Below are 26,635 nucleotides of genomic sequence, written 5' to 3'. Positions count from 1 at the left end.
ATTTGTGTCTTTGTTTGTGTGTGTGTTTTTTAAACTGACCTGTCTTGTCTAATGCAGTACCTCAAATAGCATGTGGATGTCTAAACAGTCAAGGCCTTACTCTCCAACACGTCTGCCTTTGGCCCAACAATGGAGCCAGCCTGCTTCACCAGCTTGTAGCCCCCCCCCAACTCGCAAAATCTCGGGGCCACGTTCAGAATGTCAATGTGCACTGGTGAAAGACAGTTTGCATCACTTAAGTCCCTGTGATTGTTTCTTTAAATCCGGGAGGTCATGGATGGCTGACAATGGAACATGGAAACACGCCGGCCGGTTGCCTAGCAATGTTATTCATTGATATTAAATCCACACTCCAATAGTCAAGACAGTGGCAGACACTGAACCCAAAAAAGAGGGGTCAGACAGAAATATTGCTTTTTGCATTTACAAATGACAAAACAGAGCGAGCGCGCGCCCCCCTCTCCCATCACACACTGCCGAGATTGATCTCTCGGGGCGGAACATTCAGGACTGTGTGTGTGCATGTGTGTGTGTATATGTGTATGTAGCGTGTGTGCGTGCGTTTTATTCCAATGATTTGAATATTTCCCTCTCCGTCGGGCTGTCGTCAAGTGAAGAGAAACACTTTGTGCCGCTTGTCTGTCTGTCGCTCCCTGGCCCGCCGCCCACAATGCAACGCTCGACTCCGCAGCGAGCCGAGAGGAGAGGAGAGGAGAGGAGGGGAGAGGAGAGGAGCCGAGAGCAGAGGAGAGGAGAGGAGAGGAGAGGAGAGGAGAGGAGAGGAGAGGAGAGGAGCCGAGAGGAGAGGAGAGGAGAGGAGAGGAGACGAGGGGAGAGGAGAGGAGAGGAGAGGAGGGGAGAGGAGAGGAGAGGAGAGGAGAGGAGAGGAGAGGAGAGGAGAGGAGAGGAGAGGAGAGGAGAGAGGAGAGGAGCCGAGAGGAGACGAGGGGAGAGGAGAGGAGAGGAGAGGAGAGGAGAGGAGCGGAGAGGAGGGGAGAGGAGGGGAGAGGAGCTGAGGGGAGAGGAGAGGAGAGGAGAGGAGAGGAGAGGAGAGGAGAGGAGAGGAGAGGAGAGATCAGTGGCAGGGACGGGACTCGCTCGCACACTTCATGTCCCTGTGTCTGATGGAAGACCACGAGACCCAGTCTGCATAGAATGGGACAAGGTCCACTTAATTGAAACTAATCTTCACAGACAGTCGACAGGGAGGACTGGAGAGGGAGCGAGAGAGAGAGAGAGAGAGAGAGAGAGAGAGAGAGAAAGACAGAGACAGAGAGAGAGAGCAAATCATTGCCTGAAGAAGAAGGGAGACCAAGAGAGAAAGAGGGTGTGAGCGAGGGAGGGAGAGAAACAGTATAAGAGAGAACGAGTAATTCAGAGAGAGAAAGTGAAAGTGGAATCCAGAGAGGAGAGCGAGGGAATGAAGTGAGAGAGGGATGGAGATGAAGAGAGAGAGGGAGAGGGAGAGAAAGAGCCAGATCTTGTCACTGTCGTGTGTGGCAGCCAGAGCCAGGCGCAGGAGCAGGCTACAGCTCTGCTCAGGGCAGCGTTGTCATGCGGAGACTGATTTATGCACCGACAGCAAGATTTGATTTCACCCCTTTTGTCACAAGCCCTCTTCCAGTTTAGCCACCGCTAAGCTTTTGGGAGTGGTGGAGGAGGGGATGTATGGAGGGGACAGTGGATGGGGGGCTGGGGATGAGGACTCACTAGATTGTGGATGGTGGAGGTGTAGGGAAGCAGGGTGGGATGGGGTGGGGGTGGGAGGGTGAGGGCACGCTATTGTGAGTGGATTTATTAGAAATGCACTGGTCCTGTTGAATGCATTAAGATTGGACTCACATTTGTCTTTCGTCTGTCTCCTCCTTTTCTTCTGGCTGTTTCAGTGGTCACCCCCTTGAGGACCAAGCTTAACGCCAACATGCATTTGTGGTAAGGCGGACAGTGCAATAGTGCGTCTGTGCAATATACCCGATCGTGCATCGCATTAAAGGGATTATGGCCTGAATGTCAGGCCTTGTGTGAGATTTAATTTGTTTTTGATTTTTACAAAAGGTGTGTGTGTGTGTGTGTGTGTGTGTGTGTGTGTGTGTGTGTGTGTGTGTGTGTGTGTGTGTGTGTGTGTGTGTGTGTGTGTGTGTGTGTGTGTGTGTGTGTGTGTGTGTGAGAGAGAGAATGCATGCAACCCATGAAATGAACAATACCCAATTATGTTGTTTTAATTGCATATGCCTTTGCTCTGAGCAATTGTTTGCCATACCTACAGCAATAAAGATGTATTTATATTCACTTGAAATAACTCCGATGCTATTCTTTTTTCACGGTAGCTTTCTGATATTCCGTGCTTATTCTTAATTATAACCCGTGTCTTTATTTTCTACCAGGAATCCAGACTGCAGCATTCTGCAGAACATGAGAGACGTTCTAGAGATAGAATTCCCGTCACCATCCACCCACGAAAAATCTGTACGTCTCTCTCTCTCTCTCCAATCCCCTTCCCCTCCTCCTCTTTGTGTGTGTGTGTGTGTGTGTGTGTGCGTGCGTGCGTGCGTGCGTGCGCACGGGTCTTCCATTTCACGCAAGCAAATAAGAAATTACTCGCCATAGCCTTACCTTCAGACTTTCTTCCTCTTTCCTTCAAAAAACTGTTTTCCTTTTTATGATTATTATTATTTCTGGCATTTTTCTGGTTGATCTTGGACTGTGTATTCACTTTAATTGGGTTGTTTACAGATAAGATCATTACAATAACAAAGGTGGCAGAAATCCTCTGCCGTATCAAGAGCTTTTTAATCACAGATTCTCCATTTATCTTTCACTCTCCTCTCCATCCCCCTCTCTGTCCCTCGTCCGTCTCTCTCTCTCTCTCTCTCTCTCTCTCTCTCTCTCTCTGTCTCTCTCTCTGCGTGGCGGGTTGAAAGGGCTATGTGTTTATCTGCAGACGGCACCAGTGATTAATTTGCCGCCATCATTAACATTCTGAAGAGCGAAAAGTTTACTTGACCAGATGTTGAGGTTTTTTTTTCTTTTCTTTTTTTTTTTACCTGCCGTCCTTTTTAATGGATTGCTCAAAAAAAAGAAGCTTCTAATTATCTGAAAAGCAATATGCAAACAGAGTGAGTGGAGTGGGGAGGGGAGTGGGTGGGGTGGGGTGGGGTGGGGTGGAGAAGAGGTGTAAGGGGGGTGGGTGTAAGTGAGAGGGAGGGGTGGAGGAGAGACGATGGAAGCCGGTTGACAGCAGCATGAGTGCCTTGAAGCGTCTTCTGTCACCAAGGTGTGTGTGTGTGTGTGTGTGTGTGTGTGTGTGTGTGTGTGTGTGTGTGTGTGTGTGTGTGTGTGTGTGTGTGTGTGTGTGTGTGTGTGTGTGTGTGTGTGTGTGTGTGTGTGTGTGTGTGTGTGTGTGTTCAGACGAGATGGAGGGATTTTTCTGAAGTGTGTTCTGTGCACTTGCCCATTACAGAGGTGAGAGCGAGTAGGGGAGTAGGGGCTGCCCACAGAGCAAACGAAAATAAAATATCTTCACTCTTAATCTTTTCACAACACTTCAGCTGATTAGGGCTGGACCATCATCCACACACACTTCCAAGTCCATAGCACGCTCTTGTTATGTAGCTGAACCATAAATCTGACAAATGTACGCACGCATACACATCAGTGCTTCTTAGGCTTCTTTGTTTTGAGTGATTTTGAATTTTGAGTCCATTGTGCTTTTGAAATGAACTGAAGCTGAACTGAGGCTTTGTCACCTAGATTGTTTGGTCTATTTCCTGAAAGTAGGTTGTGCATGCACATGTCTATCTGTTTCTCAGTGTCTGAGTGACTGTTATATGATACAGTATATGATATCTCTCTCTCTCTCACACACACACACACACACACACACACACACACACAGACACACACACACACACACACACACACACACACACAGTGTATTTATAAGCTACATGTTATGTTTTCCCCATCTCCAGAGTCTGAGTACTGAGTGTGGCATCTGTTACTCCTACCGGCTGGAGTCGGCCATCCCAGACCAGGTGTGCAACGACCCTCGCTGTGGACAGCCATTCCACCAGGCCTGCCTGTATGAGGTGAGTGCAGCACAGATGTCTAACATCACTCAAATGAACATTGAGGCACATTTTTCCTTATTCATCCACCCATATTTATCACAAACCAGAGAAATATCATGTTCATCATAAATATAAGAAATCTCTCTTGACTTTTCATCATTATGAGATGTGGAATGTGGAAATGTGGAATATCAGTACTCACACATTACACCACTCAAATGCCATGTTATTGACAGTACTGTCCAAAAAATAAGGTTTCTCCTGGTACCAAGCATTCACCAAGCCACGTTAGAGCACATCGCAACCTTTGTGATTGCGCTAAATTTACCATGCGAGTGCTCTGTCCGATTTCAATCTTGGCTCCTTTCCATGTATAGTGGCTCAGGGGTTTACCCACCAGTCGTCAGAGCTTCAACATCATGTTTGGGGAGTGTCCATACTGTAGCAAGGTAAGCATCCCGACTATATTTATTATATAAAAATAAAAGTATTCGCTTTTTTTTACTGAAAAGCAGCATCCTTTATTAGACATTTACACACATATAAAAGCATTTCATTATTTATTTTTGATGAATGTCAAAACATGTATTTAAAAAAAACTAGACTTAAAAAAATACCCTAAATGCAATTCATATTCTTCTTCAGCCGATTACAGTGAAGATGGCGTCACATCCCTGATGGATCCTTCATGGTCAGCAATATTTGGCTCAAAACATGGCCATTCCCCTTTCTACAACTCAACAGATTTGAGGGGCCATTTTGTCACCTTCAAATATAACACTACAGCAATAGCAACGAGTACGATTAACCCACCCAACACCTTAGTGCTGAACCAGCGGTAACGTCCTTCCTGTTTCTGAACTTGGGAATTCAGTGAAGTACTTTGATTGTCTTCAGGAGTTGCACATGCAGGATACCCTTGTGGCGGGTCAGTGTATTGGTATGAATGCCCCCTAATGCTATGGTCCCTCCTATGATTTCCTTCGTGGTCATAGGAGTACTCTGTCCAGTGATTGTGATGATGGTTGGATGAAGGCGGATAGTACACAGGGCCATGGCCATTGTTCCCCACCTTTCTTCGGGGGAGTTTGTCTTGAGCTGTGGCCGGGTGACTGGTAGCCCTGCGTCCATATTGTGATGATGGGGTCCTTGGCACGTTTGCTTCAGGCCCTCTTCTTCTACTTGGATATTTTGGCATGCATGTTGTCTTCATTAAAAAGAAAAAAAGTGTGGCAGAAAAATTGTGTTGATTTGTTTTGGATTTGTACAATAAAGCGAATAAAAAGAAATATCTTCATAAATCCACATAAATGCATTTTCTTCAATTATATAACTTATTGTGTAAGGCAACATTAGCTCTAAAATTAACTGGTTACTTAAACTAAAAAAAAATCACGACTTCAATTCAGTGCAGCTACCACAAAAACCCTGGGAGTGGCCCAAAGGTCTGCAGTGTACAGTAGGTTCTGACTGTCTCAGAGCTCAGAGGTCAGGATTGAGGCGAGGGCTTCTGCGTAGGCTTACTTTCTCCAGTGCGGGACACAGGCTGTCTACCGCTGCTGCTGCTGCTGCTGATCCCGATGCTCCCCGCTGGGCCTGGGCTGCCCTGTACTCAGGCCCGGGGTCGTAGTCCTCATCGCTGTCATCACTATATGGCCGTCTTCTGGCCGGAGCTGTCTTTTTCTGCAGAGGAGTTACATACAGTAGTATGTGTTTAATGTAATCCGTGTGTCCAACAGAGCACTAAAGTGTTAAGTGGTCCGCTTTAAAGATTGGGGCTTACATTTAGGCTTTGGGCTTACATTAAGACTATTATTTTGCATTCCAACTAGAGAACTCACATGCACATACAAGGAATTAGTATAATTTATCTCTCAACCATAACCACCACCACTTCAAATTCCCAAACACTAAACACAATATTATTGCATTTATCTTGTCATACTGTAAATTCAACAATCAAGAGCCTCACCCTCCCTGCAGTGCCTCTTCCACGTGCTGCGCCTCTCCTAGTGTCTTGCTCTTCATCAGAGGAAACGTCGTCATCATCGCCTTCTTCTGACTCTTCACTCTCAGCATAATCATCATCATCATCATCTTCCTCTGGAGATTTTTGAATGGCAGGCTTTACAGTCGTGATTTTTTTCGCGGCTGGCTTGGCTGGGCGGGATGCCTACATGATTGAGGTTTTGGGGTGAGGAGAGGTGAAGTGACATGAGGGGAGGAAGGGGGCAAGAGAGTTCAAAACACACACAGAGAATCAATTGTATTATATCTGCTACTAACCGCACATTCATGAAAAAGCCATTCGGAACGAGCGGCCCCATCATACCTGTCCACGAGGCCTTGCCGGCGGTTTTGCTCTGCGGAGATCCGTCTTTGGACTGTCCTCGTCGGAAACATCGTCCTGGCCAGTGGCAGGAACGACGGGCTTCGTCTTTGGCTTGGCTGGCCTTCTAGCGGGAGGTTTGGCTTGGCCTGCGGGCTGAGCATTAAAGGAGAGTAGAAAGGAGAGGGGGAAAAAAAGAAAGGCCGGGGATGTCACAAGGAATTCTTTATGTTACTTCACATCCTCATGAATCACCGCTTTATTTTAGCCTTTGTCCTCAGAGCTCGTGCTTTCGGAGCAGTGGGACGCGATCCAGTCGGAAGAGCTTCTGTGCAGCAAGGGGTCACGGGTGCATCGCGTTATTCCATCACGTCTTTTTTTGTCATTTTCATTTTTATATGCATTTTTTTTATATACATTAATTCCAATTGTCAGTCTTAGCCATCTATTCACTGGCCAAGACCACGTGCAGATGGAGGGGAGGTTAAGGCACGGTACACAGCTTTTGACAGGGAGAAAGAAAAAGAGAGAGAGAGGGATGGAGGGAGAGAGGGAGTGTTGCACATTCCTCGTCAGCTAGAGTGATGAGAGAAACGGAGGAGACCATGCTTCTTGGAAGCGCTCTGGTTCCTATTAAATCATTAGGTGCCGGGAGATCGGACCTCGCACGAGGCCTTGGGTCACGGTCCTCCCCCTCGTCCCCCGTCCTCCACGCCGTTCCTGAGGAGTGAGGACAAAGACGGCCAACAATAAGAGTCCGTGAAGGAAGAAAATCCTCTTGCGAGTTAGCAAGAGAGCCGGCCAGCCTTCATCCACCCTCCTCCTCCCTTCCTCCTCTACAATCTTTTTTACTCCTTGACATCTCTTAATTCCTGCTTCACCTTTTATACCTTCCCAGCTCTCTCCTCTGCTCTCTCTGTTTTCCTTCTCGTCTGTTCGAGCCTCCAGAACGAACGTTCTCTCACTCTCTGGCACTCTCGCTCTCTGCTCTTTCGCTGACCTGGATCTCCCACCCGTGATTAATGGTCTCTGCAGTGCTACCCCCCTACTCTCTCTCTCTCTCTCTCTCAAACACGCACACACACACACACACACACACACACACACACACACAAAGCCTCCCACCATCCCCACCTTCGAAGGTGGCAACTCTCCAAACTAAATTTGGCCACAGATCACCCGCGAGGTCAGGTGCAGGCAAAATAAACGTGGAAGAGCTGGGGAGGCAGGAATAGAGTGAGGTGTGCGTGTGAGTGTGCGTGTGCGTGCCTGCGTGTGTGTGTGTGTGTGTGACAGGTGGCCACATCATCCACCTGTCTCTCACACACACATACTTGTATTACTATCTTTTTGAAGACCTTCCATTGAGTGTGCCCCAACCAAAACAATCCCTAACCCTAACCTGTCAGTAAACAAATGTTTCTGCACTTTTAGTTTTTTCCATCAACAACAAAACATATTTAATAGCTTTGAGGACCAACCAAAATATCCCCACAACTGTATTCACAGCAAAGGTAAAATGTCAGGTTTTGGTCCTCACAATAGTGGTGGTATAACACACACACGCGCGCAAACACACGCGCAGACACACACACACACACACACACACTCACACACAAGCCTTATGTGTCCAAGGGGAGAGCTGAGACACCCGTAGTGACACTGATGGTGTTTTAAACATCTCCATTCAAAGGCATCTTGGGCTTGACCCTTCAGGAGGTCAGAGGAGCAGAAAGCAAAGAAAAGAGTGAAGTGAAGAGAGAACGAGAGAAATAAATATATAAATCTGCATAATATTTGACTACAAAGAAAAAGTGGGCAGGAGCTCAAATCTTCAAATGCCCTCTCTGTTGACACTGATCTTTTCCATCTGCGCACTGGGCCTGGCCAAGGTCTAACCGAGGGATGGAAAGAAAGACAGGAGAGCGGGAGAGAAAAAAGAGGACTCTCCGTCGAGCTTCACACATTCCTTTTGTGAGGGAGATTTCAATGTTTCGAGCGCCCGCAAATGAAACCGTTTGCGGTGAAGGGGTCAAGCTTGGATATTGTTCTCGAGAGGCGTTTCAAGGTTCTCTCTCTCCATCTCGACGCCTCGACTCACCTCATCCCAGGCCCGAATGAAAGAGCGTAAAAATAAAATATGAAGTTTTGCTGAGGCATCGGGGCACAGCCTCTGCATAAATTTGCAGAATAAGGGGGCGGCGGGTATCAGCTTTTAGCCTGGGCCTTGACAAAAAAAAAGCAACCAGAGATGTTTCAAAGATGGCTGGACAAAAGCAGAGAGGACAGAAAAAAAACAAGTTTAAATGGAGTGGAGCTGAAAGCATGAGTCTTGATGTGTGGTCTTTAGGACGTGGAGGGCTACGGTTGAAGTGTGTCCTCAAATCAAAACCCACACAGTATAGAACCTGCATCACCTTAACTCAATACAAGCACAAGCCATGCATCTTTGTCCGTCTTTCTGGCGGACTGCTACTCCTGTTGGATCAAGAGCAACTACGGTACCTTTCAGCTTCTGGTACTGCTACACTGTAACATAAAATAAACTTGCCAGAGTATTGGATCAAACAGCACAGAGAACGGTTTAAAGTTATACTACACTATATTAAACCAAAATTATTCACTAACCTGCCTTGACTCAAATATAAACTTAACTACCATCCCGTTTCTAACCAGAGGAGTTTAAGCTACAATAGGTGTAAAAGGTAGCCTGATTATCATCGACTTTCAAATCTCTTCGAGAATTGGTCTGACCAAGAGCATAACAATTAACATTTCCCACATGGCATGGTTGACAAGCCTCCCTTGGTTTGCTAATGGTTGTTTCATTCCCGACAAAGTGGGAGGAGTTTCTGATTTTTCGGGAGCGCAGAAATTACTTGCATTGGTCTTGATCTGACTAGTAGCAACGCTGAAGCTGTTGTGTCACTAGGAGGGCACAGCCTGGCTAGTAAAAGGTGGACTGAAATCACATTGAACCCTATGGGATGGGATGGCCGTTAAGTTCATATGTGAGTCAAGGCAGGTTAGCGAATACTATTGGTAACGTATCACGAATTACGTCAGTTTGCCAGAGTATGGGGTGGAAAGAACAGAATGGTAGCTTAAAGCAATACTAAATAGTTATATTTTAAGTTTAATGTTTACCCTACAGCTATTTGTATTGCTAGACTGAATGAATGACAGCTTGACAGAGTATAGAATGGACAGAACACAATGGACACCTTAAAGCAATAATGAACAGTTTTGAACAGAAATGCCTCCTACAGAGACGTACATTGCAACACTCTGAATCAATTCAATGCAGGTGTGTTTTTACTCGTACAACTGTATGTGCTAACAATTTTGGAAATATTATACAGTTGAGTAAGAAACTACTGTTAGTGTAGCTGGCAGTGGCATTGTTGTAAAATGCCAGTGGGAAAAAAACTGTTCATTTGGCTGTACCCCTTATGCCCCCTGTTCTCAGAAAAGGCCAAAGAACTTAAGTCATTAAAAGAAAGCCTTGGCATTTAGTGGTAAACAATCTTGTGTGAAAGGTCCTCCGGGTCGGGCACTGTGGTGAGGGGGAGTGTTTGAGACACAGATGGCTGGCAGAGAGAGGTCGCAAGTGGCACTTTCAATATTGCGGTTATTTACCAAAACTCGATGTGAAACTTCTCATCGCACGAGACCCCACTTTGCCCCCCACTTAAACCACAGATCAACCGAGCGGCCGGCCGGCGAATGCAAATGAAAATAAATAAATAAACAAACAAATAAATAAATAGCAACGAGGCAACAACACAAGGCTTGCTGCGAGTCTGTGCCAGGTGATCTCCTGGCCTCTGGCGGTGCGCGTGTGTACTCAATACCCTCCAAATTGAGCTACTTGGGCTTGCCGGGAGTTCAGCGGTTCAAGTTAGCTGTGATCAGCTGTAAAGTGGTGCTGCGATGGAAATCACTCCACAAGCCACTCCATTAGCACAAGGCCATGACGGGGAAGGTTCACGGGAGGTTAACCCACACCCCACCCCTCACTGCTCTACGGTCAAGATCTACCGCCATGTTATATTTACAAGGGAAATTGATACATCCTCATTACGAGTCTGTGTGTAATCCTATGCCATTATTATCCTCTTTTTATTTAAGTGGAAAACTGGGTATACTTTTTAGACGTAATAGAAGTTAGGTTAACAATTCACTGATAAAGCATGCAAAATTAGGAAATATGATATGTTAATATTACATGAGTACATATACTTGTAGTGGTGTGTGTTGTGTTCCCACGTCCACACACACGTGGGCGCGCACGCACACGCACGCACACACACACACACACACACACTTTGTAAATAAATAAATCATCCACTCAGTGTGACTGCATTTGTCGCAGTAGCACCCGGCATGTGAGGGATATTTTGCCATAAACACGGGGGCCGTTAAATGAAGAGGCTCTAGTGCTGTGTGTTGCCTGGCGATGCTGTGGGTGTAGCTCCAGGCAACGGGGGCTTCAAACAAGCAGTATACTGTCAGCCGTCACTCAAAAGTCAGCCAGCAAGCCAGCCAGCCAGCCAGCCTGCAGGCCCAGACCAAAGCCTGACAGCTCTGCACCAAACCCAGAGGAGAGGCAATGGGATGGAGATGGAGAGGAGATGCGGTAGAAATAGCATGGAGGGAGGAAGGTAGATGGAGAGGAGAGATGGAGAAGAGAGGGGAACACAGATGAGATGCAGAGAAATTGGGAGTGGAGGAGAGGAGAGGGAGAAGAGAGGAGATGGCGAAAAGAGGGAACAGAGAGAAGAGGAGAGCTGAGGGGATGGAAAGTGGGAAGTGAGTGGGGTGAGGACGACGACACAGGAGAGGAGACAGCAGAACGACAGCAGGTAAGAAAAAAAAGAGGAGAGGAGAATAACACATGGTGTAGGTAGGTAACTGCTACTGCAGGGGAATATAGAGGAGGGAACAGTGACACTAGCGGCAGATATGAAAACGAGGTGTGCAGAGGAGAGCAAAAGAGGGAAAGAAAAAGAGTGGTGAGAAGAGAAAACGGGAGGTGAGAAGAGAACAGAAAAGGGAGAGAGGAGATGAAAAAAGGAAGAGGTGAGAGGAGATGACAATAGACAAGAGGTGAGGAGAGGAGAGAAGAAGAGGAGGAGAACACAAGAAAATAAGAAGAAATAAGGGTCCAGAGACAGTGAAAGGACCATGCATGCACACACTCCCCACTAGGACCCACAGGGCTGAGATTCTCCCCCGTGCGCTGCGGGTCAACGCAGGGTTCGGAGACCCCAGTATTTACTGCGCACTCCCAGACAGATAAATCCAGGCACAGCCCCCGATGCTGCAGCCACTCTCCATCTGGTCCGTATTAAAGCCACGCCACGGGCCAAGAGCCCATCACACACATACAGTACGTAGACATGAAGACACAGTAGAGACATACAGTACACACATGAAGATCCACATGCACAACACACACAGAGATACATTTATGTAGACAGATATAGGCAGAAATATACAGTAGGCCATGCGCTTCACAGACATACAGACATATGCACTTACACATGCAGTACACATGTGAGCAAACAAGCATACTGTATGCATACAGACACACATAAAGGATACCGTACATGTATACATACAGCAGCAAAGCATACACACACAGACAGTGGCCCTACTGTACACACCTTTGGAGCGGACGATGTACCGGTACGTATGTACAGATATAGGCAGAAATATACAGTAGACTAGGTACTTCACAAACACAGATATACAGACAAACGTATTTGTATATGCACTCACATGCAGTACACATGTGAGCAAACACAAGTATGCTTACAAAGCCGCCAGAAATTTTGAGTCCCATGAAAGGTTCGAATTTTGGCTGTCAGTGCTTGGGCCCTTCAAGTCTGTAACACCTTTTCCCCCAAGCGGCACCCATGCCTACAGACACACGTAAAGGTATACGTATACTGTGCATGCATACACATACAGTACAAAACACCCACAATACACACACAGAGACAGAGGCGCTACCGTACACACCTTATGCTATTGTACACACTATCATACGCTATCGTACACACCTTTGGAGTAGACGGTTCTGGACCCTTCTGTGGTCTGGCTCTGTGGAGGTCCAGCAGGCCTTGTCCCCTTGAGCCCTGCGGCACCCCATCCATCAGGATCTTCTTCAGCGCCTGGTAGTCGGGCCGGTCCATATAGCCCAGGCTCTTCACTCGGACCATGAAGCGTCCAAGCTCGGCTGGAGACACAGACACATGCACCGACATTGTGAGGACTACCAGTAGGAGGTATGCTGCTAGATATTGTGGGCCCTGTCAAAGACATATAATTTTTGGGCCCCACACCCCAATCATACCACAGTTCAGTGTGTGCCCCAGTGAATCCCTGGGTCCTTTGGGTAAAACTGGAGTATATGGTGGGCACATTTCCAGGGGTTTCCAAGCCCTGATGCGGTCTGTGCAGCTGGACCATTGCAATAGTGTCCTTGTAAAGACAACAATAATGATAAAAAATTGATGATAGCCACAATATCATGTTATCCCGATATACCCTTTTCTCTATATTTCAGATTATTGGGAATGTTAAAATGGAGAGCACTAGCTATTGTAAGGAAAGACGATAGGAGCAGCGATGCTGCCTTGAACCCATTTTAGCCCTCTCCCTATTAAGGCCTAAATATCTCAGCTTCCGAAGCACATAAAAACATGAAATATGTTGCATTTAAAAGCTAGAACCTTCATTTTGCGCTAGAATGTGTTCATTCAGCTCTAACATACCCACATCTTTAATAAAACAGCTCAAAACTCAAGAACCTGAATGCAGCGTATATGTTGCTCCAGGACACAATGGGTTTATCAAACATTCATGGCAGCCTCCCCTGTTTTCTTGGTTTTTTTTTTTAATGTTTGACAATATCCATTATAACATCTCTCTCTCTCTCTCTCTCTCTCTCTCTCTCTCTCTCTCTCTCTCTCTCTCTCTCTCTCTCTCATATGGGAGAACTTCATAGCCAAGGTCATGATGACACAGCCTGTCCATCTAATTCAATCTGAAGGGACAAGACAGACACGGAGAAAGGGACGGGGACGACTTGGAACTGAGGAGACAGGCGGTCAGCAGTAGCAGGACCTCAAAGACGCTGGCGCTGTGGCTTCCTCTCTTCCACATGCAAGCTTTTTGACTTTATTCACGCTATCTTTTGACTGTTTTTTCTCTACATCCGAACCTTGCATTGCTCACATCTAAGTAATAAATATGCTGCTTATGGGGAGCTGGGATTTGTTGGCGGGAGCGAGGGAGAGAGAGAGAGAGAGAGAGAGAAAGATGCGAGGAGGGGAGGCTGTGAATGTATATCACATGCACGGGGGGACATGATGCATCCTGGAGGTCTTATCTCACTGGTCCAGCTGCCTTGGAGCTCTGCTGAAGGTGGGGGGAATAAGGCCTAATAATAATCATAGATCACAAAGCCTCCTTCACACGACACGCGTGCCCTCTCTCCCTTCTTCTTTTTTTTCCCCCCTTTGCTTTTTTTTCCCCTCCACCCTTCCTTTTTTTTCTGCGGGAACGCCAAACGCCCAAGATAATGACACAGAGTTGAAAAAGAGGGCGCTTTTCCCTTCAGCCCAGGACATGGTTCTGTTTTGATGGAAGACAGGCAGAGAGATTGCGGTTGGTTGGTGGTGGGGGCAGGAGGGATCGGGAGGAGATGAGGGGTGATGAGCGGCTGAGAGAATGTGCTATCACGTAGAGGGTGAAAGAGAGAGGACACATCATCCCCCTCTTCCACCAACACACACACACAGACACACACACACCCTCATCCTCCAACACACACACACACACACACACCACACCACACCACACCACACCACACCACACCACACCACACCACACCACACCACACCACAACACACCACACCACACACACACACACACACACACACACACACACACACACACACACACACACACACACACACACACACACACAGAGGCCTCAGAGTGCAAAGGCTCCTCAGACACACCTTGTTGATCATCTGGACAGGCCCTGTTGACACACACTTACCACTGCCCGCAGCGGAGCCGCACAGCTGAGTGACCGAGTCAGGAAGGTTAGACATCAGCCTGCAACACACACACACACACACACACACGCACACGCGCACACACACACACACAGTGCGTACACACACACACACACACACACACACACACACAGTAGACAGAGGGAGGGGGAGTGAGAGAGACATACACACAATAAATCAACATGGACTTTGAAAAAAAAAGAAAGAAAAAGAGGACAAGACATTGTTCATTATGATCTTTGCTGACTGCATGCTGATGAATGTTACTGATCAACCTCCAGGTCAATAGTTACCAATCGCCAGCTAAAAAAACGTTGACAGTACTTAACGATTTAACCTTTTCATGTCAATGTCAATTCCCCCACCTCCTCTCCACCCCCCTTTTCCCCCAGACTGCTTTGAAATTGCGCGGCATTACTCAAAGAAGCTGTTTGAGCGATCCGCAAATGTTTTGTTTGATATACGGCTCTTTTACATAACAGAGTGACCTCAGAGGGAAAAAAAATAACGTCATTACTTCACTACGGTCAGAGTAGGTTTTTTCCCCTCTTTCGTTCCTTTTTTCCCCCTTTTATTTTACAACAACAAACAACAAAAGAAAAGTCCAATCTGCCCGCTGCCATGTCCCCTCAGTATCTCTTTCCAAGAAGCTTTGAAAGCGTTCTGGAACGCCAGATAGACTCCCTGGAGACGCAGTGGAGGGCCTGTCATCAGGAGCCGGCTACATGTGGAGGCCTCTGGCCACATCAGACCCTGGCCTGCGGTCGGAGACCAGGAGAGGGAGAGAGGAGTGAGTGAAGGAGGGAGGAGGAGAGACAGAGACAAAGAGAGATGGGGGGATGAGAGAGAGGGAGGAAGAGGGAGAAAGGAAGGAAGAGCAAGACAGCGAGGGGAAGAGAGAGTCCAGTAGGGTTTCGTAGTTTGGGACAGTGGTACTGAGGGGGAGAAAGGGGCATTGTAAAGGAGTAGGGGAAAGCACAAGCCATTTGTGGTGTACAGGGTGAGTGGGGGGGGGGCGTTGGACAAGGATACAGAGAAGAGTGTGTGTGTGTGTGTGTGCGCGCGCGCGCAGGAGCGTGAGTGTGTGAGAGAGAGAGAAAGAAGTAGAGTTTCCTAGACAAAGCACAACGAGCAAACGGGAGTGCATACTTGGCCTTGGCTTCCTGGACTTTGGCTGGGTCCCTGAGGACGGACAGCCAGGGCAGCGTCCCGCTCAGCCAATGCAGCAGACAGTAGCCCAGGATCTCCAGGTCCCCACGTCTGGACGGAGCTGCAGCGGAGAGGAAGACAGGAGAGAGGGATAGAGGGAGGAATAGGAGGAGAGGAAGAGGTGGAAGAGAATGGGGAAGAGGAGAGGTTAAGAGAATGAGGAAGAATAAGCAGAAGAAGAGAGAAAAGAAGAAGTAAAGGAGGGCAGCAAAGGGAGGAGGACAATAAGGAGGAAAAGAAGGAAAAACAACAAAATGAAACATAGAAATAGAAAAAGGGGAGAGGAGGGCGAGTACCTGGCCCTTACAGGGGTACAGTTAAACACACACAAAAAAAGAAAAAGAAACGAGGCAGCTTTGATTAAGAGGCCACGTCACTTCGCTGGTGAAATATGCCCTTATCAAAAAATAGAAAGAGAGGGGGAAAATGGAGGAGAAAGAATAGAAGAGTGCAGTTGGTGGGGGTGATGATAAAGAGGAGTATTTTGTTTTCTCAGCTGGAGATCTGCCCCAGTTCACAGACAAACAGGGCCCATTTTTTTTTCTCCAAGCAAAGAGCGGTGGAGTTAAGAGAGCTGGTCAGCTTCCACCGGTCCGCACGCACACACAGCCAGCCTGCCCTCCTCTCTCTCTCGCTCTCGCTCTCGCGCTCTCTCTCTCTCTCTCTCTCTCTGTATCTCTCTCCCTCTCACACTGTCTATCTCTCTCTGTATCTCTCTCTGTATCTCTCTGTATCTCTCTGTATCTCTCTGTCTCTCTCTGTCTCTCTCTCTCTCTCTCTCTCTCTCTCTCTCTCTCTCTCCTTTCCCTTGTTTCTCCAGACGGTCCTTTTCTTTATGCCTCCCTTTCTCCCTCTCTTTCCACCCCCTCTCCTCTCCTCACTTCCTTGACACTCTTCTCGCATGTGCTCTCTCCCTCAGTCCCACCGTCCCTCCATCTCTTCTCTGCTCCCCTCCCTTGATATTCTCTATTCATGCCTCTCTCTCCTTCTCTGTCTCTCTATCCATCTCTTCACCCCCTCTCTCTCTTTCCTCTACTACTCCCCGACTTGAGGTCCATCTTTATTTCTCTCTCTCTCTCCCTCTCCTCTCCTTGTCTGGTCTGGCGGCTCGTCCCAGGGAACCTGATCCTCGCGGCCTCTGACATGATCCAGACAGCCCGTGGCCCGGCCCGACACTTTCTCCAACTGCGAGCCAGGCAGTAAAACAAAGAAATAAATGTCTGAGCTTAAATTGTTCCCACATGTTCCTGGATTCCGTGGGGTCTGCACTGGCCTAAGCCAGAGCAGAGACCCTAAGAGTAGAGTTTAGGTGTGTGTGTGTGTGTGTGTGTGTGTGTGTGTGTGTGTGTGTGTGTGTGTGTGTGTGTGTGTGTGTGTGTGTGCGCGTGTGCGCGTGTGCGCGTGTGTGTGTGTGCGCACGTGTCCGAGACCTCCTCCACCTTGAACTCCAGTCCCAGCACATTACACAACTGCCATCTAGTGTAAACACACTTTTCCTTCACTCTCGTCTCGCACGCTCGCCCCAACACACTCGCTCTCCACCAACGCTGAAGCTTTATTCAACCCAGATCCAAGGCCCAATCAAAATGCACTGGGGGCACACACACACACACACACACACACACACACACACACACACACACACACACACACACACACACACACACACACACACACACACACACACACACACACACACACACATCACCTCTTCATCTTTTAATGCTCATATTTTTCCCCACCATTTCTTCTCCCTGATCACTCCATCGGAGAGCTGCTTCTAACCCAGAGCATGCCTAATTCACCTCGACATGCTAAATAACCTGCGAGATCAATGCAATTGCCCCGCGCTCTGGGGAGAGGCGGAAAAGAAGCCTCCTGAATAAAAGAGCCGGAGATCTCAGGCCCCAGCTAAAGCCCCCAGGCCCGGGGCTCACCGCTACTTTTCTTCAGAAGCCAAGCAGAGTGGTGGGCAACACACACACACACACACACACACACACACACACACACACACACACACACACACACACACACACACACACACACACACACACACACACACACACAAAGAACGGAACGTACACACACAGACACACACAGACACACACACACACACAGAACAGAATGAACACACACTCACCCGCACACTTCTACACACACACACAATCTGTCTCTGACGTGTAGAATTCCAAAGGCTTCTTGAGAGGAGTCCATCTCGGCTTAGTATTCCGAGTGCGAGAGCAGTGTATGATGTGGACTGTGTTCTCACACCCACCGTCTTGGCAGTGACAGTCCCTGTCAGTTAAAAGAAGAAACGCTTCTGCCTGCCTGCCTGCCTGCCTGCCTGCCGAATCCAGCTGGTCCCATCTGCTCAGCTTGCAGGGGTAGCAAGGGAAAGGTGAGCTGGGTTTTTCCTCTGGCCTACTACTGGCTGTCGACCGACACGACCATTCGACGAATGATATAAGCCGCCAATGATAAGTCAGTAGTCATCATCACACGCACCGTAGTCACCTCGGAACGCGGCCACGGAGCTATTACAGTCTGAAAGTGGCTTAATTGCCGTCAGGCCTGGGCCTTGAAACGGTGACCCTCATGAGCATTGGCACGACTTAAGAGGGGGAAAATACGAGAATCGAGAGTGGCGAAACGTCATCCCCTCCATCCCCACCACTACCACTACCCCCTGAAAAAAAATCTTCTAATGCTCGCCGACATCCATCACTGCATGCCAAACTCTAGGCACTGTGTTCGGGCCGTAACGAAATAAAGATGAGAAGTTAACGTAATCACACGTACACACACACACACACAAGCATGCCCCTACACACACACGCACACCCACGCCTCAATTCACTAGAAACCAAAAGCCCCAGCTGGAGGTCATCAATAAGGTCTAAATTAAGCACATCTCAGGTTGCCGCCCGGAGACTTCCATCAACTCAATACTGTAACCGTGCTACATCTCTCGAGAAATTACCTATCGACTGCATTCATCAACGGGGAAAATCTCTGCCTCGATCCATGGCGGCCATTGATCCCTCCCCTACCCCGACTGCCTGCCTGCCCGCTCGCAACCTGCCGACACGTGTATTACGGGAGTCTACGGCGACGCACTGCCTTGCCCCCCCCCTGTCATCACATACTGTAGCTGGGGGTTCCAACATAGTCATAGGTGGGTTAAAGACATCAGTTCCAGGGGTGTTGTTCAGGGGGGTAAAGTGTGAATTAGTCACCAGGGCCCCATGTATACAGGGGGCCCACACACAGTCCGACTTGTGATATATATATGACTGGGTGGGTCTATTGCAGCTCTGTCAGGGCCATTAGTCGAGAAACAGAGGACATTAAATTCTGAATGCAATTTCTTTATTGAAAAGTTAGGAATCGACCACATGGTGGGTGCAAGACGGGTAAAGAATCGTTTCAAAACGCGCTAAGCCCCCCACATTTGGGCTTGCATGCCCATGGGGACCCCGCTTCGAGTCCGGACGGGGTCATTTCCCAATCCTCCCCCATCTCTCTCTCCTACTCACTTCCTGTCAGCATCTCATACTGTCCTGTTGGTAAAGGCATAAAAAGCCCCAAAAAATGTAAAAAAAAAAATTTAAAAAAAAGAATCGGAACAGAAACAAAACTAACCTCTACTCGCTCACCAACACTTCCTGTTTTAGCCTGGCATTCTAGACTATGTCTTTCGGTTTTGTTCCTCAACATATCTGTACAGCTTATGCCATCTTTAGTTTGGATAAAATTGTCCACTAATCGCAATGCCCATCAGAGAACTGGGGTTGGACTACTGTACGTCCGTACAACGGCCCATGGGCCAAATCCGGCCAGGGTGTGGCAAACATTTGGCCCGCCATGAGGTCTGAACAAGTGAAAACATAACTGCGCGCTATTTGTGGGCATGTTTGATTTGCAATCAATAAAACTTCAGTGGGTTATGTCTCTCCAAAGCATTCTTATGCTAACAGTCTCATAACATAGGAGTCTCACTCTGTGTGTGTGTGTGTGTGTGTGTGTGTGTGTGTGTGTGTGTGTGTGTGTGTGTGTGTGTGTGTGTGTGTGTGTGTGTGTGTGTGTGTGTGTGTGTGTGTGTGTGTGTGTGTGTGTGGCGTTGTAGGGGTTATTGGACTGCTCCATACACACCAGGGGAGGGACTCAAACAAAATGTTGTACATAATTGTCGCCCTATTGTTATTCAGATGAGCTGAACGCAGCGTGTCAAACTCTTGAACCTCTCCTTCTGGTCCTCCACCTCACTCTCCATTTCTCCCCCCACTCCTGCCATCTCTCTCTCTCTCTCTCTCTCTCTCTCTCTCTCTCTCTCTCTCTCTCTCTCTCTCTCTCTCTCTCTCTCTCTCTCTCTCTCTCTCTCTCTCTCTCTCTCTCTCTCTCATTAGGACTTCGGTTTCCAGATCAGCGAGGGCCACGGCACAAACCATATACTCCTCTCTCTCCATGGTAACACATCATCAACATCCGTGTGAGTGTGTGTGCGTTTCTGGGGGTTGGGGGTGGAGTGCCGCCCAACATATCAACAACATCAGTGTGTGTGTGTGTGTGTGTGTGTGTGTGTGTGTGTGTGTGTGTGTGTGTGTGTGTGTGTGTGTGTGTGTGTGTGTGTGTGTGCGCACGTTGGGGAGTGGGGAGGGGTCGGGTGTTGCACGGCACTCTGCAATCTGCATTCATCTGTCGGGGTGACTTGATGCTAACAACCAGCACAGCAGCTGTCAGGCGCGGGCCGCTCGTGACAAACCTGCAACCTGCACCAATCACAAAACGTCACACTCTTGTGCATCCGGTCGGACGGCAGAAAGCAGTGACACGGTGCGTTCATTCCCTTCCTTCCTTCCTTCCTTCCTGCTCCGTCTTTACTGAAGGCAGGTATCCATCTGGAATGCGGAGCTACTGCTACAGGGAACGCTAAACTCGGAATGCTAACGTAGCATTACCCGGTGTGCGCGAATGACGCAATATGATTTACACCGTGTTAAACCCCCATCTGTCTGCGGAGAGAGGGGGAGAGAGCCAACGCAGAACACATGGAACACAGCATCCGTGGAACGCTAACAAATTGTGCGAAGCCAGAAACCCGTGCTATATGAACCTGTGCTGGTGAAAGAAGGGGGTGGGGGGGGGCCTTGGCTGGACCCCCGTGTGATTTACTCATATTCATATCAAACCTCATGTCAGCAGGGTGCCGCAGGCCCAAGAAAGCCACAGTAGATCATCGTCTGACTGCTTCCCTCTCCCCCACTGTCCCTAAATATGTCTGCGCCACTAGCGTCTCAGTTATGCGTTACTTTTACTTTATCTTTTCTTTCCATTCTTTTCCTTGCCTTTGTCGACCTCTCTTTTAGTGCACCTCTCAAATCATCTTGTACAGTTTTAAAACACTGGGTTTATTTCTTTGACCAATTGGTCCACACGGCACCTACGCTATGGATCTGCTGCAGAAGTACATGGACATGCTCAAAATTGCTAGTTTTATGTCTCAACGTCTGCATAAGTCAATAAATCAATGAGCAAGTGTGGCATAAGAATCAACAGTCCTTTTGTCTTTGACTTGACCTATGCTGTCAATGTAAGACTGTGCTCTTTCAATGTATGTATTTATTGCTGTATAGCCATTGGTGGCAAAAAAAGAAATCGGATACAAGCCTGAAGAAGTACTACACAACCTTTCAAAATGGTAAAAAGTAATTTGACAAAAGTTCGGGCAGAAGAGGTTAAACATTACGTTGATCTCAAATTCCAAATCTCAAACAAATGTGTGTACAGTGAATGATGAGTCTTAAGGGCAGATTATAGTTCAGCAACGGCGCCTGTTGCTTACGGTCGCTAACCACTGTTGATGTTATAGATCTGCGCATGAGGTGTCATGTCGTTAGCTACATTTGGCTACATAGCTACAAGGCTACAGTACAGTAGTCAGACTGCAGGCATTGTGCTGCGAGTGCTAAACTGATGTAGTGTTTGTTTGCTACTTACTAATTCAGTCATTGTAGCTTCATTTATTTACACAGACTAGAAAGAAAGTGTTCGTATTCCACAGAATATTGACAGTTTGGCTCTCGTAAACTACCGGAGAACTGTGCCGCCACGAGAAGAAGGAAGTATCGAGACGACCAATCACAGCGCCTTTTCTCTGCGACCTTCGCAACCGTCTGTCGCGTAGTCAGGATTTTTTTGAGGCGCGCGATGACGGTTGCAGAGCCTCTGCGCGGGGGGTGTGGTCGCGCACAGACGGTTGCACAGGCTCTGCAACCGTCAGCGCCAATAAGTATAAATTGGCCTTTACTATTTGCAAAATCTGGAGACGGCAATCCTAATTACTACAATAATCTCATATCAAACCACTTAACTATTAACTATGTAAAAACTCAACATGGCCCGACATCAGAGGCCAGGCACATAAACTTTGAATGCTTCAGCATTTCACCACAGTTCAGCAGTCATAATGTAAAATTGACAACCGCGCCTTTTAATCATTTTCTCCATTACTGCTGACTTTGCATCTGGTTATATTATTATTTTGATGTATTGACGAACTTGACAAGTTCAGACACGCGGCTATTAGCGGCCGTTCAGCCTCACTGAAGTGCTTTACTGTCCGGCTCTCGGCTCGCGGGCCAAGATATCGGCTTTTTTTTGCGGCTCGGTCCCACATATCCTCTCCATACTCGTGGTTTAATTAAGGCCTGATGAATACAACAAGCAGGCTGTGGCTTCAACTAATTAGGGAATTGTTCAATTTGAACTGTCCAGGTATGCATGGCACCGCAGGATCGATATCCAATAAAAAGAGCGCTGTATGCAATTTACAGGCTAATGGGTTTCCAATACCTCGGCCACAAGTTAAGAGGAAGATATGAAGTTGGAAGTACATGAGACTCATTAGAAGCGGGCAGTAATAAGCCTGGAAGTGATGTGCGAGACCTCAACTGGAGGACAACAGGAGGACCTCACTGACAACAACCTGTTTGTGCAAATAACAGACAATGTGTGAAGTGGAATTAATATATGTGAAACTATATATGTTTAATGTCTTGTGTATTCTGTATTTATGCATGTGTGCTACTGGACATCTTAATTTCCCTCGGGATTAAGAAATGATACTCTACTCTACTCCCAATATGTTTGAAAGAGCATAATGTAGATTAAAATGGGCTGCAAGTCACTGCCTGACCTGCGAATAAACATGTCTAAAAGCGAAGTATTGCTCTCTCTCAGTAGCAGGTAGCTTTGAAAAAAAGGGAATCTGTAATTACCGACGCCTTTGTGAGCATCTGTGCTGGTGTACTCGATGGTGCCGTTGTGCCCTTTCTTGGGGTTCTCCTTGTACTCCTTATGGACGCCCCCTGGGTTGTACCTGTAGGCAAGACCATAGTCTGCCAAATACACCTGGAGAAGAAAGAGAACAACCTGTGATTTTATACAAATTATTATTTCACAAAAGCCATCCTGACCTCAAGCACATGTGTTTTAATGACACTAAATACTAAAAAAAAAAACATTCCTTAAAAGCTATTCAATGCAAATGTGCATCTAATGGTTATACACCAGGCAACAATAATCAAACACACATCCTCTCCTTATAAGTCACTGACTGATTAAATGAGGAAAAAAAGGTAACACTACAAACACAGCACAAATGTCTTTAACAGGGATGGGTGGACCATGGTCCTTAGCAATAGACACGGGGCCTGTCAGTGACAGTAGCAGTGAAGGTCAAAGGTAATTTCACCTTGCCAGGTTGTCAGGGATTCTGACAGTGTTTATTAATCACACCGAAATATCTCCAAACATAACACCAAAGAAGCTCTTCAATGCAAAAGTTATTCTACATGGTAAAAACCTAGAAGTGATTACAAAAAAAGTCAGCACCACAAAAACAACACAAACATCTTTAACATGGATGGACCGACCACGCTCCTTAGCAATAGGCGCGGGGAGGGGGCAAGGGGGTCACAAGGGGTCAGCTCACCTTGCCAGGCTGCTTGACGTCCAACAGGAGATTGGCAGCCTTAATGTCGGCGTGGACGTACTCGTTGTCATGAATATATTCCAGCACGTCCAGCTGCAGGGGCGACAAGGCCAAAGGGAAGGGGGGGGGGGGGGGTGGAGGGCAATAAGGAGGGGGCAAGGTTAAAGGATGAATAATTAAACTGGCCCACCTTAACTAGAGCTTCTAATGGGGGCTGACGTGTAATGGGGTACCCACCCCACCTAACGAGGCCTGAGTAGGGCCCGCTAGTGGGACGCTAAAGATATGCAACGGCTTAATGCGCTAAAATAATGCATGCACCGGCTGGGGGCTTTTAACAATGTCAAGCAGCTATGGCTGCTGCTGCGGATTCAGGTCATGATGGTCAGGGCCTCTATGAAATTATAAAATTAAGCAAAGTTTCTGCCGCTGATCAATTTAAAAAGGTGTGTGTTAATGTGAAACGACAGCTTCATTGAGTACGTTCATGTCCACTGAGGTCTCATGATGCGCAAATAGATGAAAAATGACTCTGCATTGTTAAAGTTAAAAACCCACCATAAGACAGCCAAGCTCTAGGACGGTGTGCTTTGGGAAACTACCTCCGGATTTTTCCAACACCTTCTGCACGTCCGTGCCAAGATGGTCCATGGCCATAAACCTGTACCTGTTCAGGAATAGTTGGGCATAAACTGTAAATGAGGCGTAAAAAACTTCAACATTGTTCATGTGTGTATCCACATTTGTGTTGGTATTATTTAACGTATTATAGTATTACACTATTTGTCTCGACAGTCTGACAGTGGAAGCTTTCACATGTGCATGAGTGCCTGTGGGTTTGAGTTCATACTCAATTCACATGTTAGAATAAATATATTAAACTCCTCCCTCTGACTTGTGCGCGTGTGCGTGTGTGTGTGTATGTGTGCGTGTGTGTGTGTGCGCGTGTGCGTGTATGTGTCTGTGTGTGTGTGATGATGCCACATGTACCTTGTTCCTTTGTGTTCAAACAGGCCTGATCCCCAGTATGTTGGGATTCCGAGGAAGGCTAGCCCTTTCGCCCTCTTCCATTTCTGCACTGGAAACATCCACAACAGCCAACATCATTATACTGGTGGTAATTATAATAATAATCGTAATAATAATAATAATAATAATAAAAAATACACTTTATTATTATTGTTGTAAGTATTATTAGAACATGGACAATGTAAATGGATATAAAATATAAAGGTGTTAAAAATTTGCCAACATAAGGGATTATCACTCTGTATCACCTATAGTGCACCGATGATGATGATGTCTCAGATGTTTTACTAACAGTTTTTGTTAAGCAATTAAGATAATATTTCAGTCATCAAACACACGTGACCACTGAATGTGCTGCAAAAGCTCAGCATGGTGCTGTGTCTACCTACACATACATCCATGCATCAACCCCACCCCATGACACCCCACTCCACATCCCAGTTCATGTGGCGAGTGACTGGCTCGGCACCAGGCTGACAGGTGGCCCTCAGCCCTCTGGAAGAACCAGCGTCATTATCTGCAATTTGGTCACTCTCTCAGAATTAGGGGGGCTAAAACAAGCTGGGACCGCACTAACGACCACAGAGGTCTATGTTTGCTTTGGCTTATTAATTCGCCCAGCCCTGGTAATTTCCATCCGCTTGGCACTTCATCAGTGACATGCACTCCTGCCGTGATCGCCGCTCCCCGAGAAGGGACAAGTGCTGGGCTGCCCAACTGATCTTTTTTTTTTTCATATGAAACTGACTCCAAGTATACATCCATCATCGGTCCTTTTTACGGGCTTCACATGTTTGAGTACTTTTTTTTTAAGGTGAGCGCTTAGCCTGTCAGAGCGGGTTAAACAGCTCAATTAAACCCATACAGATCTGTAATCGTCCATTTGATTTAGTGGAATTAGTGTGGTTACTATAAAATGTCTTCTTTCTGCTACTTACTGCTTTCTGGTTTGGCCGCCCTTTGATAGAATTTCAGCTCTGAGAACAAGGGCCCATTCTCATGATACTCCTGAGGAAGACACAAAACATGATTAGTGAAATAATATTGCACCTACATAAGTGAAAACCATCCTATAAGTGTGTCATGCTGCTACTTACAACTTTTAGTACAAAATGAGTGTCATCTTTAACAGGTGCATCCACAGACTGGGAGGCTGAAGAGAGAGAGGGGCGTGTCAACAATTCTAGAAATACTCAACATTTGACCAGCAGCCTATCCACCAGAGGGAATGTTGCAGAACATTGAAAGTTCAGGGACTTTCCACCCCCCAGCTACTGGTAAGAATTTCTTCAGGTACAGTATCCCTACAAGGCGTTAGTTTCACTTTCTGTAGGCATATCATGCAATTTGAATTCCGTAACAGTTTATATATTTTCTACAAGTGAGACTTGGGATGGTTACAGAATATAAATAGCACACTGTTTACCTAGGTATATCATTCCAAAGCCCCCACTACCGATGACTTTTCCAAGTCTCCAACTTTTCTTTTCCGTGTCTGTCACCATCACTCCGTCTGGGAGAGGATTCGGCAGTGCTTTCCTCCTTGGTGGCATTTTGGTGGAGTGTTAGCGTTCAGCAAAGTTGTACAGGCTCTCTACGACTAGCTTTCTCTTCATAAACTTTTTAATAGCTTAAGGTTAGCGCGCGCTGACAGCAGACACCTCGTCAGAAGGTAACACTGTAAAGTGTTGACAATCTGTGCACCCAGAGAAGTTTATTTCTGTTAGCTTAGCAAAATTAGCTACTTCAAACCATGTTCCCGTGGAGTGTAGATAATTACAGTTAACTGTGCAAGTGCCTGTCCGACAATTACTAATTCCCTGTTGTGTTTAAAAACCTTATTCAGGTGCAGTGTTGTCTTGCATTCCTTCGTATTGCTGCATGTCTGTTTCAACTTCAACTCTGTCTG

The 26,635-nt window shown here is 47.1% G+C and overlaps 2 protein-coding genes across 3 annotated transcripts in view; one reads left to right on the top strand and one right to left on the bottom strand.

The window, feature by feature from the left end:
- fancl (FA complementation group L) overlaps nt 1-4,815 on the top strand; it is a 27,344-nt gene extending 22,529 nt beyond the window's left edge. The window contains exons 10-14 of the mRNA XM_063192172.1: nt 1,887-1,932; nt 2,385-2,466; nt 3,972-4,088; nt 4,448-4,519; nt 4,716-4,815. Of these exons, the coding sequence (XP_063048242.1) occupies nt 1,887-1,932; nt 2,385-2,466; nt 3,972-4,088; nt 4,448-4,519; nt 4,716-4,748 (350 nt within the window). The 3' untranslated portion in view covers nt 4,749-4,815. The remainder of the gene's footprint in view (nt 1-1,886; nt 1,933-2,384; nt 2,467-3,971; nt 4,089-4,447; nt 4,520-4,715) is intronic.
- On the bottom strand, nt 4,801-26,635 carry LOC134441772 (serine/threonine-protein kinase VRK1-like). 2 transcript variants are annotated; one of them, XM_063192170.1, is made up of 14 exons: nt 26,153-26,635; nt 25,824-25,879; nt 25,665-25,734; nt 24,688-24,775; nt 24,256-24,364; nt 23,698-23,790; nt 22,982-23,114; nt 15,642-15,762; nt 14,474-14,532; nt 12,468-12,643; nt 6,403-6,555; nt 6,043-6,243; nt 5,595-5,753; nt 4,801-5,277 (listed from the first exon to the last, which is right to left on the bottom strand). In XM_063192170.1, exons 1-14 carry the CDS (start codon nt 26,277-26,279, stop codon nt 4,801-4,803), a joined length of 2,022 nt encoding a protein of 673 aa, XP_063048240.1. In that variant the 5' UTR covers nt 26,280-26,635. The 2 variants fall into 2 exon arrangements, with proteins under 2 accessions (XP_063048240.1, XP_063048241.1); XM_063192171.1 differs by having other exon boundaries at nt 4,892-5,753.

Source organism: Engraulis encrasicolus, chromosome 24 (genome assembly GCF_034702125.1).
Source record: "Engraulis encrasicolus isolate BLACKSEA-1 chromosome 24, IST_EnEncr_1.0, whole genome shotgun sequence".
NCBI lineage: Eukaryota > Metazoa > Chordata > Actinopteri > Clupeiformes > Engraulidae > Engraulis > Engraulis encrasicolus.
This window is presented reverse-complemented; position numbering and strand designations above follow the sequence as displayed.